Genomic DNA, 12,586 nt, shown 5'->3' on the forward strand with positions numbered 1-12,586 from the left:
TGAAAAGACAGAGGGGGTGAGCTGAGGAGTGGAGAGATAGATTTGGGTGTCATCAGCATAAAGATGGTATTGGAAGCCATGGGAGGCTATTAATTGACCCAGGGAAGAAGTGTAGATGGAGAATAGAAGGAGCCCAAGGACAGACCCTTGGGGGACCCTCACAGAAAGAGGAAAGGAGGAGGTAGAATTGTAGGTGACACTGAAGGTGAGCTGAGATAGGTCAGAGGTGAACCATGAGAGAGCAGAGTCCTGGAGGTCAAGGGATTGGAGTTTATTACGGTGAAGCGGGTGATCAACTGTGTCAAAGGCAGCAGAAAGGTCTAAAAGTATGAGTATAGAGTAGTGGTCATTGGTTTTAGCAGTTAATAGATTGTTAAAAAAAGGTTTGAGAAGTTCAGTTTCAGAAGTGCAGTTTCTGTGTCAAAGAGATTGTTAACGCTAAAGTGGTGGCTCAGGCGGTTGTAGACCAGCCGTTCAAGAAGTTTGGAGGTAAATGGGAGCAAGGAGATGGGTCTAAAGTTGTTCAGACTGGTGGACCCAAAGAGGGTTTTTTTAATATGGGGGTCACCAATGCTTGTTTTAGAGGGGTAGGGACGACACCATTAGAAAGGGAGAGATTGCAGATGTGAGTAAGATATGTAGGTAACCCCCCTGAACAAAGGTTTAAACCAAAGATTTGTTTGCCAGAGGATGCTGGCACAGAATCACCAAGATGTGCCTGACTAAAGGGCACAGAGGACCCAACAAAGTAGAACAGAGGGCTGAATTCTAGGGACTCACACCACCAACATTTAGTTTTCCAGGTGTGGTGTTAAATCTTACAAGTTAATGGGTTCAAAACGTAGTGAAAATTACTGTCTCAGAGACCCCTCAGCACCTGTGTTTCAATAGCAATTCCATTAAAGCCAATGACAGAGAAGCAGGATCAGACCCTGAAAAGAAACATCAGGTTAAAGCGTAAGCTGCCACAGGGAATTTCCTATGATATGAACCCGGTCTAAATGCAGAATTTATCTTTAGCCACTTTGCAGCTATCAGGATGACAAGCATGCCTTGCAGTTCCATCCTCCACAGGAGTCAGGAAGGACACTCTACTGAAGGAAGTGGGTACATCAGAAATTACAGCATCCAGGAGTCCATGGGGGCATCTGTTGCATCTGCCAGAGTATCCCTGGATACTGCAATCAAATCCATGTCCTGCATCCCCATTGATAAATAAAAAAACCCAGAGGGACCACTCTCCTGGAATGCAGCACTGATGATTCAGGAAGTCCATCTGCCAAATCCCCAGTCCTGTGAATATAATGGAATAGAATGTCCTGAATCATTCCCTGTGGAGAACTGGTGTGACCCCCCTCTACGACACAGGCTCTTGAATATAGGAAAAGTGTTGTGTGACCCCAAAAATGTTTGAAACACAGGCACCCATATAGAGAAAGGGGAAACTGTTGGGGTAACTTCCATGTTTAAAGAGAAATGTTTTTATTTGGTAAAGTAGTATTAAACTATCAAACTTTTTTAATACTAAATCTAGATCAAACAAATATACAATGCCTTATGTCATTATGTTTCTGAACAGCTGGCTCCAACTCTCTCAGCTCTGCCTGCCTGAACGTCCTGTCAAGTACAAGATCACAAGTAGGATAAAACAAAGGAGTATGGACTTTGAGGTACCTCAGACTAGATACATATTTCTTAAGTGGGCTGAAGCTATAAAGAGGCTGTGTCCTCAATCTCTTTTTCTATTTCAAATGGGAAATATCAGAGGTCTGTTTAAACCCCTGATATTTCTCTGAAGCCCCCTGTTGGTATTGCAAAAAATAAAATAGATTAAATAAACAAAAAGTTAAAAATGAAATAACCCCCCCCCACACACCATACATGTGCAACAGTATGCACCATAATGTGGTGTATAGTATGCGCATGCGCTGTGTTATGTTGTTAGAAAACATCGCAAAGCTTGATTTTTTTCTTTCTTTTACTTTTTCTTTTTAAAATATTAACTTAACCATGTGTGGCAGAGCATGGCAAAGTGTTGTGGTGCATTGGTGTGCATTGTAATATGCGGTGTTGCAATTAAATGTATGCCTGCATCATTTTATTACAACACACACCAACGCATTGCACAAACAGCACTGCAGATCAGGTGTTAACACAAAACATAGGATTTGTAGAATAGGTTGCTTATTTACAGTTTTACTTTCCCTTGTTTTTCACTGTTTCGCAAAAAGGCAAAAAAAAGGCGATTGTCGCAAGCAGAAAGACACCAGTTGCTGGGGGGAAAGAAATCATGTGCTATGCTTTGGAAGATTACAGCGCTTTACTTAAATGGGAAACTTTGTGTGACAAAACGCTTGAAGTCTATGGGACCAAACGGTGCCGTAATGTGCCAAAAAGTAGATCATGTATTTTTTTCAGCAACGGGCATTTTCATGCTTATGACGAAACGCTCAGGTGTGAACAGGGGCCATAGAAATTAATGAGATATATATATCCACCTGTGACTTATTTGTACTACAATGTATTCATAATACATACCATCAGACTGTACCCAAAATAGCTATTATTGTAGCCACCATGAACAATTTTTTTTACTACAAATTGTAGCAGGTCTGTATCTACCTGCATACACATTAATGCATAATATACTGCTACAGTAAGCTCCAATATGATATATCAGCTCTGCCCTTCCCCATCCACAATTACAAGACCTTCTGTTCCAGTAAAACAACTTCCTGCCTTAAAATAACAGATGGTAGTCTGGAGGGTATGGAATTCTTTTCTGGATTATTCTGGAATGATATTGTGGTACAGAAAGCTCCTTCGTCAGGTGTCATAATAAATCAGTGTGTGGCACCTTGGTGGAGTTTGAGGTGACAAAGGCAGCCTCTCTTGAAGCTCCAGTTCCAGAGCCCCTGGAAGGCAGTACATGTGCGTAGGGACACAGAGAGGCACGAGTGCCGAATGATGTCATCGTGGCCGAGAAGCCAGCAAAACCCGGGTAGGAATCTGGCACAGGAACTGAGCACTGAAGATGCAGGATTGCAGAGGAGCCGTAGTCACACTAGCCGGGTCATCAGCAGGGAGGCAGACTAGTACAGGTGACAAACAGGAGTAAAGTCGGGAACATGCAGGTGAAGTAGTACCAAGCGACAGGCAGAAGCAGTAGTCGGGAACGAGCCGGAGTCACAGGAGCACAAAATAGCAAAAAGAGTCAAACAAGCCGAGTCGATAATGGATGAACAAATCAGACGCAGGATCTTAGGAACACAGGAAGGCTCTCGATCACTTAACACTGGATGCTTGGATGTCACAGCCTTAAATAGCCCGTTTTGCGCCACAGCTTGTAATGAGCGCATGCACATTTTCCAGCGAATGCTGGTGAGCACGCACACAAACCGGTGGCCGCATGCACTATGGTGCATAGACCTGCGCAGAGGCACACGGCTGTGCACAATTCTGTGAGCCAGACTCATGCATATGTGCATGTGCAGCCTCCTGGTATGGTTCAAGCGGTGCAGTCTGCACACTCACAACCCACCCAAGTCATTTTGCCCTTTCAAAGCAGGAAATGAATGCTCTGCAAGTAAGTATTTCAAAATCACAGCATTTTACACCTGACATGTCTATGTTATTCTTAATCATCATACATAGAGGGATTTATTGCTAGAACTTGATTTTTGAGTGTAAAGGTCCGCTTTAAGAGTACAATATGCGAAAGAACGTGTGGTATAAAACACATACTGTACGTACTGCTGTATAAACGGTCCATCCGAGAACACACTCAAGTGTCAGTACGCCTGCTAAATGTATGCGAGTGAGGTGTCATTAGATTGCTCAGATCACAGACAAAACTGAATAAGCAAATTGGAGTAGCTTAAGCACATGTGATCACTGTGATGGTCAAGAAAAAAGATCCTTGCTGCCCTCCTTACCTGGATTCCCATATGAATATGCAAGCGGGTGCTTGAAAAGACAGCGGATGGTGCCACCAACATATAAATAATCAAAGAATGTCACCAGCACACCAGACCGATCATTACAGCAAATAAGTGTTCATTTATTGACGCATGCTGTCTCTCGTTTGCAAGCCCTTTCGGGGCCATGTAAAGTCCCCTTCATCAAGCTCAGAGATGCTGAGCCTAATGTAGGGGACCCTGCGTGGCCCCGAAAGCGCTTGCAAACGAGAGACAGCATGCGTCAATAAATGAACACTTGCTGTAATGATCGGTCTGGTGTGCTGGTGACATTCTTCGATTATCCACTGTAATGGCCAATCACAGTGACCATATGTGTAAACAAAGTAGTTCTATGCACCCCCTCTTCTCCCAGATCGTGTCAGAGAGAAGAGCTGTGCTGCCGACCCATTGCATCACCAGTCACCAACGAATACATTGTACAATATACATCAGACACCGAAGAAAACATTTTATTACAGTGTCAACCAGCCAAAGCCAGGTTTACCCCTGTGCCTCCTCAAATCTTACAAAGGGGGACAGACATCAGTGCGTCTTCCCTGACTAGCCATCATTTGCCCTATTTGAAAATCATTTAGTCACACGTGTGAGAATCTATACACTGTGACAACCATTTTATTTAGTCACGTTGCTGTCAGTTCTATGTAATGAAAGCTTTCAGGCTTGATTCCCTGGCAAGTATAATTTTTCAGCATTAGGCTTGATCACCTGGCAAGGAAAATTTGTCAGCAATATAATTTTTTCTTTATTCTGGGAGTTTTTGTACTGTCCATGCACTCCAGGCTCTCTGAAAATGTAATAGGCAGTCAGAAATCAGTTGCATAATTTATGCTATTTGAAAGTCTAAAGGTGCTCCTTTCATTTTGTGCTCAGTCAGCAAAAAGGTTCACACATGTGACATCCCCATATTCCTGAAGAGTAGCTGAATGCACATGCTGTGTGTGAGAAATAAAATAACTTTTGTGGGGACAAAAAAAATTAGATCTTCAAAGGATTCACCATTCCTCTTAACAAATATCTTGGGTTATCTACTTTCCAAAAAGGGGTCATTTTGGGGGTGTTTATACTGTCCTAGCCCTTTAGAGCCACAAGAAATGTGATAGGTAGTCAGAATACCAGGGTCCATTGTTTGTAGATCTTTGACACAGACTAAATATTATACACTAATACACTAAAGCAGGGGTGCCCACAAGGTCGATCGCGATCTACCAGTCGATCGCGTAGCGATCACTGGTAGATCGCCATGTCCTCTCCTCCCGCCGCTTCTCTGGACCCCCGCTGCTCTCCCCAGCGGGGTTCCGAGAAGAAGTGAAGGAACTGGTGGCGGGGGAGGGCGGAGCCGCTGTCACAGAACTAATGCAGAGCAGTGAGGAGAGAGAGAGACGCTCGGCCAGGATCTGACAGCCGCCGGTTTAAGTAGTAACCAGCACACTCTGTATGCAGCTTCAGTATCTGTAATCTGGAATGATAAAGGGGTCACTGTTTTAGAGAAGGTTAGGACTGTATGATACGTTAAATAAAATATTAACCGTTCTGTAAGTGAAAGAAATCATGAAAATAAAATAAAAAATAGTCCAAAAAAAAAAAAAATTTTTTTAAATGTTTTTCTTGCCTCAGGTGCAAAAGGAGCTGGCTACGGCTATGCTCCCGTGGTGCTCGTGCGGCTGCCAGCTGAATGCGTCAGACGCTGCAGATGGAAAGGTGCAGGACACCCCATGTGCAACGTCGGCCACACGAGCACCACGGGAGGACAGGATGCCGGGACCTGTAGTGCGCACTGGAATGTAAGCCGGCCGACTCCCTGCGTTCAGGTGCGGGAGGGGGTGTGGAGCTGTATTGAAGTCAATGGCATCACCCACAGTGCGATCGCCCACACTCGGAACGCAGGCATGTTAGTGCCTTCATTCCGGTAGAGTGCGATCTGCAAAAATAGTGCTCGCAGCATTTTTGTGGATCGCACTGGACTGGAACACAGGCACTAATGCAGGCGATCGCACTGTCGGCGAGGGGCCTGCCTGCGAAGCCTGGCTGCGGTGCCATTGACCTCAATGCACCGCCACGCCCCCTCCCGCCCCTGAATGCAGGTGTTTTTTTTCGTTGGTAGATCTCAATGAGCTCGTCATTTGAAAAGTAGATCTCCAGACGAAAAATAGTGGGCACCCCTGCACTAAAGAAATATTTCAGAATATTCTGGTATTTTTTAATTTACATAGTAAAAAAAAAAAAATGGGGAAAAAAACCCCAGTGGTTATTAAATACAACCAAAAGAAATGTTTTTATTACTCTGAAAATGACTCAGACATCCAATATTGTCTGTCAAACTTTCACAGCACTGAAAACTGAAAAATGCCTTGGTAATGAAGAAGTATACAGACAAGTACTCAAGTGTTATTAAAGTCACATTCTCCACACTAATGCTACTTTAAGGACTTACCTTAAATTATGCCTCTTGATCTGATCATCTTCTTTCCAGTAGTTTTCATCAGGAGTCCCTCCAGCGCTGACTGCTGTGTTCCACGGAGTCTGTCCGCGTGCATGCTGCCTGCATTGACCTACACTGTCTCTCTCCTTTTCTCCCGGCCATAGATCTCTACTGTGCATGCACCTGCCCCATCATGCTGCTCGACCACTCAAGAGTCTTCAGACGGGAGCCAGCGGCAGAGACACAGTTAAGTAAAATCCTTTTTGGTAACTTTTTTATTATGTTTTTGCATATATCTACTGCTAGCAAGCAGTAGATATATACCAAAAAAAGAGAGTTTAATTATACTTTAACTTACAGGTGGCAACAAGATGAAAGGTAATGTGATTGACTCCATGTTGTCATTGAGGTCTGGTACTTTCTTTTGCACAACTCTTAGTTTAGTATGGGTTCATTTTGTGGCATTTCAATATGTTGTTGTAGCATATAACTAAATAATCAATATTTAAATATGATTTTGGTAAACATTTGCACGGCTATCATGCAACTCCAACATCTTAATTCTACAGGACCTCAGCTTTCAGAAAATGTATGGTTTGGGAAAGTGATATTTCTAACGTTTAAGCCTTTAACCTTTTCGCTGCCACGCCCTTCGGACTGCTTTTAACCTCAGCTGGCCACACCATTGTTGTAATTTTTCCTATTGTTTTGATTTTCTATTGCTGTGTTGCTAGCGTTTGCAAAAGACCCCCCCCAAACCATATATTTTCTGAAAGCACAGGCCCAGTAAAATAAAAAGATGGTGCTACTAATTTTGTAGGTCCTGCAATAATTGTGCACATTTTTATTAAATCACTATTAAAACTATAAAAATACACAATTAAAATGATGAAAGCACACTACAATCAGTATTAGTGCACCAAAAAATTACAGCGTCTCTGATCTCTCCTCCCTGCTCGCTGCTCTCCTGCTGCTGGGCCATCCTGACAGACATCCCCATAGTTAGAGCCGACACGTGACATTGAAACATTGATCAGCAAGTGAGCAAAAACATACCGCTGCTTGCTCACTTCCCAATCATCTTCCTGCAGAGAACGTGGATTCAGGCTCACTGTCAATCAGCCAGCAAGGTGGATCTCGACATTATTATCGGGATCCGTCCCGGCTGTGGCGCATATATACTGAGTTTTGGGTTATGGGAGGACGTTAGAATATGTCCTAATGTGACCCTAAAGAGAACTATGGGATAAAAAGGTTACCCCATAGTTCTCCTTTAATGTGCGTATAAAAATAAATAAAATTGGTTTGGCCATCTATATAGTAAAATGGAAGGCACCACAAAATTAACTCAAGTTAAGTACCCACTGAAAATACACTATACTTTACCTTTAATCTTACCGAGTGGTAGATTGTCCTTTTGTTGGTTGGTTGTGTTATCCCTGCTGTTAGCCTCATCACTGCATCCTCCCACAAAATGATTCAAAATTGAAGCATTACTTGAGGTTGGGGACAGCTCAGAACCTTTAATTTTGGCAGTTAGATTCAAAGGTTGTGATGATCCCTAAGAAAGGCAGAGTATTAGAGTAACATTAGCATTTTAATGTCACAGGACAAATCTTCCTCTCCCCAATAATTGATATTTACCTGATGTCCTATGGTGGGTGCACTTGAAGGTGTGGGAGTGTGAAGAATTTGCATGGAACATTCCACTGCAATTGAATAAGACTAGTATACTTAACAAAGAAGCAATCAAATAGACCAGATTAAAATATCAGTTACAGTTCACAGACAAGCAAGTAAATACACATTTGAAACACATACATTGAAATATTTTTAATTTGTCAAAGAATTTGCATTTAGGTTGAGTAAGTCTGCTGATCCAAAAAATACAAAAAAGGTCACAGCACTCCAGCATGTAGAAAAGTCAATGTTTATTGACTTCAAAAGGTGTCACTTCATCAGAGCAAAGGCTCTGATGATGCGACACCTTTGAAGTCAATAAACATTGACTTTTCTACATGCTGCAGTGCTGGTGACCTTTTTTGTATTTTTTGGACTTATGTTGCAGAGGCATCGATGGGTGCGTACGTTTTGTTTTTTTAGTCTGCTGATCCAGACACCCCTACCAAACCAGCAGCACAGCTTGGTAAAAAAAAATACACCCCAACCTACTGATTGCTCAGTGAAGAATCAGCCCACTCTGCTGTCTTCCTTTGACAGCATGTTCTCGTTCAGCACACAAGCTCTTCAACAGAGCCTAAAGAAAAGACTTATCAGATGGCTAATGTATTATGAAGGATGGCACCATTAGTATCAATTTGAAGAGATGCTGTACATCAGAACACCAAGATGCATGTCCACAACAATTTTAGCCCTCGTTCACACCTGAACGTTTTGTAGCGCGTTCTACGCTCGACGAACGCTCTACAAAACGCTCAAAACTATAAATCCCATTGTATTCAATGGTCTCGTTCCCACCTTGGCGTATTTCCGCCCGTCCCTAACGCGCTACAAAACGGCCCACGCCTGAAAAGGTACATGTACTACTTTGGGCCGTTTTGTTGCGGGTTTCCATTGGGATACAGCCATTAATGTTCAAATATAAGCAACATTTTGGAGACACTATTTTGGAAAACTGATATAGCCACAGGACAAACAGCAAAGTTAAATAGGACTGAGGACCATTCATAAGTAACCATCCTCCAAACACCAAATACACCAATAGGATGGTGCTTAAAACAACTCACCTTGCACCACACTACATGTTCCATCAGTATAAAAAAAGATATGCTATACTTCCCTTATGTGGGGGGGGATACAAAATCCCAAAAAAGTAAGAAAAAGCAGCCTGATCACTGCAAGGTAAACTGCATAGAAAAATAAAGGGACGCAGCCCAGATGTGGTTAATCATGCCATGGCAACTTAAATTTTCTGTGCCTGCCTTGAACTCATGTATTCAAGGCAAGGTACGGCATTCTGTAAATGGCCAAAGGGGTGGGGTGAGGAAGGAAAGGGCACTAGTGCTTCTGCCTATATATGCAGCAGCTCTCAAATCCACAGTGGGCAGGAAGTACAGTGGGAGCTGAATTTATTTTCCTTGAAGAGGCAATTAAGGGGGGAAATGATCTCCATGTATAAATACTTAAATGGGTATATATTAGGGATGCACAGAGACCAGTATCAGTGCAGATACTGGACATTTTCACTAATACTCGTATTCGTGAAAATGCCCCAAAACTAAGAGCGGTATCAGCGCTTCAAATTTATAAACAGGAGGGACTGCTGTGAGGCCCCACGCTTGTTGGGAACCTGCAGCAGCTGTCTTTTAGAGAGCCGGTCCGGCCGCACATCTCCTTCTCCTCTTTTCCCGCCGCCCACACGCAGCCATGGTGAGATCCGCGCCCACCCCTACAGCCCTGGTTAAACCCACAGGCAGCCCTGGTAAGCCCCAAACACAGCCCTGGTTAAACCCGCAGGCAGCCCTGGTGAGACCTGAACGCAGCCCTGGTGAGACCCCGCACAGCCCATGATGGTTTTCTGCATTGCTGTATAATGTATTGCTGCAATTTGTAGTCCACTATAGCTGGTGACATTTTGCATTTCTGTATAATGTATTGCTGAGATTTGCAGTCCCTCTACAGCTTGGAGTCAGTGGCAGAACTACCAGGGTCGCAGCAGTTGCAGCAGTGACTGAGCCCTGGTGCTCCACCACTGTCTGCTGTGTTTTCGAAAAACTGTCAAAAGGACGCTAAAAACTTGAGGAAAAGTATTGGTACTCGGTACAAGGGGCCACTCTTTGTATCTGGAGGAAACAAGTTTTAACACCTGCATATGGAAAGGCTTCTTCACAGTAAGAGCTGTGAAAATGTGGAAAATGCTTCCTCAGGAACTAGTTCTAGCCAGCTTAGTAGATTGAGAAAAAAAAAAAAGCTGGAAGCATGCGATAAATTAACGTTTGTAAGTAATAACAAAGCCATAGCCAACTTAGAAGTTTGTCAGTCCACCTACTCCACAGATGCAGATGGATAGGACAATTTGGTGTACTGGTCACATCCCATTTACAGCAACCATTGATATCATTTCCAAAGAGTTTTTGACTGTTGGAAGTGACAATAGAACTTGAGTTGCCCCTAGCAGCCTCTGGGAAGGAAAAGGGGATATAGTGTACAGGGAGCCAACCCAATTTGGGTAAAAAAAAAAATTAACTATTGCTAAGTATATATAGGAATCTCAGCAAGAAAATCGGTAAGCTCCAGGCAAGCTCAGACAAGGGTGGGCTGCTGATATCCAACCATAAGGAATCATGCCCTGGGTTCAGTGTTGTAAAGTTCAGGAGGAAAATGGAGGGACATCCAGAGGTCCAGAAAACATTCTATGAGCATGTAGCAGGGGAAGGTTTGGACAATCAGCTGGCAGAACAAACAGTTCTAGCAATAGGTCAATCTGAATCCTCATGAACAATGATTGGACGACCGCTTTACCCAGCTCTTCCCAAACAATCTGAGGCCTCACATGGGGTTGTAAGGAACAATGGCTTGCCCTCCATAATCACTTGCAGATTGGCTGGATAAATCATAATACATTAGACTCCATGAACACAGATGTGCTTTTTCACTTCGGTGAAGAACGCTTATGGACTACAGAAGGGATAGATGGATACTCTGTTACCATTAAACTGGAGTTCCCCTTTAAGGCATGCCACTTTAAGGATTAAAACTTCATGTTGGAAATGTAGGGTCTGGCGAAAGCTCCTGGGAGGTAGTTGGGGGGGAGGTGGGAGATGGTCACAGTGCTGAGAAAATGTCCCAGGGAAGTGTCCTAAGATTTTCCAGAGAAGTCTGCATAATGTAAATGATTGTGTCGTGACCAGTTTTCAAGATCATCAATTTACTTTTTTTAGCGGTCATATCCTTAGCTGATGTCTAGACGCTGCAATCAGAGATGATATCATCAACAGTACTAATACATTCTTCTGCAGTTGCAGTGTGCTCACAAATGGTCTGTACATTCAGTTTTAAAAATGAAAAATGGTTTCTATTTGTGTGGCCAGAGAGCTTACAGTCTTTTATAACTTCCAAATTCTGAAGCAGCGTGGGCTTAGACTATTTGCCTCCAGTAGCTGCAGATCGGCAGGAGAGGCTGAGTGAGCATCTAAGGCTGAGTGAGGGAGGGCTCATCTTGTGTGCCCACTACAGCAGAGGGTTGTGGTGATGGAATGTGGTCTGAATGCAGTGGTCCCGACCTAGACAAGGCTACATGTGCTCTGCCGCCATCCTCTGCAGGGTGAAAGCACAAGGTTTCGGCTGTGAGGGGTGCAGTGAAAGAAGATGGGATTTTCAGCCACGGAGGGCTCTTGTGAATTGTCAATTTTGACCATTCTGTCACTGAGAGTGAGTGTTCTGGGTCTGGCATTGCTGTGAAGCTGGATGAGGGTGAGGGTACACAGGATGACAGGCCACAGAGCTACTAAGTTAGCGTCCTTCCAGGTCCATGCCCACTTTAATGTAACATGTTAGGTAGACCTACGCTAGGGTAAAAATGTTTAGACCAAATATTTTGGGCAAAACTGCACATTTGCAATAGAATGCCAGCTGACTAGCTGAGAATAAAAAAAGCAACATGATTTTTTACTTTTTCAGATCTCTGTTTTTAGGAAGCGTATAGGTGTAGAGGGTGAAAAGATTTGTGGGGGTCTGTTTACAATGCTGAACTTAACTTTGCTTAACATTTGCAGCTGAAGATGTAACTTCTAGAATGGCAGCTTCTAACCAAAATGAATGTGGGGAAAACACACAGATACATGGTATATGTAACAATCTTTGGTAGCCACTATGTAAAGTGGAAGATATAAATATGAAAAAAACAAAGTTTTACAAATATTTTTTGCTTTTAAATCCAACTTTTGCTATTTCCTAAAATGTTTACATAAGTAGCCTGGCCACCAGAGGTGCAAGGAGTCCATCAAGGCCTGGCACCGAAAAACTTAACAAAAACCTTAACCAGTGATATTCACCTCTCCAACAATTCTTTCTCCATCACGGCCACGTATGGGGGAGCACGTGATGTGCCTAGCACCCAGTCACATTGCAGAGGGGGTGATGGCACTGCCCCGACTCTGACACCAGCCAACACCAGGTATTCTGGCAGTTGCCAAAATGGTAGGGGGGAGGATCGACTTGGCAGTGC

The 12,586-nt window shown here is 43.4% G+C and overlaps 1 protein-coding gene across 1 annotated transcript in view; it reads right to left on the reverse strand.

Annotated features, from left to right (window-relative positions):
* Positions 1–12,586, reverse strand: part of SOX13 (SRY-box 13) — a 41,164-nt gene that overhangs the window by 14,558 nt on the left and 14,020 nt on the right. The window contains exons 6-8 of the mRNA XM_018576776.1: positions 10,065–10,134; positions 8,044–8,108; positions 7,798–7,960 (exon numbers count right to left, since the gene is read on the reverse strand). Of these exons, the coding sequence (XP_018432278.1) occupies positions 7,798–7,960; positions 8,044–8,108; positions 10,065–10,134 (298 nt within the window). The remainder of the gene's footprint in view (positions 1–7,797; positions 7,961–8,043; positions 8,109–10,064; positions 10,135–12,586) is intronic.

Source organism: Nanorana parkeri, unplaced genomic scaffold, assembly GCF_000935625.1.
Source record: "Nanorana parkeri isolate BGI_ZX_2015 unplaced genomic scaffold, ASM93562v1 scaffold77, whole genome shotgun sequence".
Taxonomy (NCBI): Eukaryota; Metazoa; Chordata; class Amphibia; order Anura; family Dicroglossidae; genus Nanorana; species Nanorana parkeri.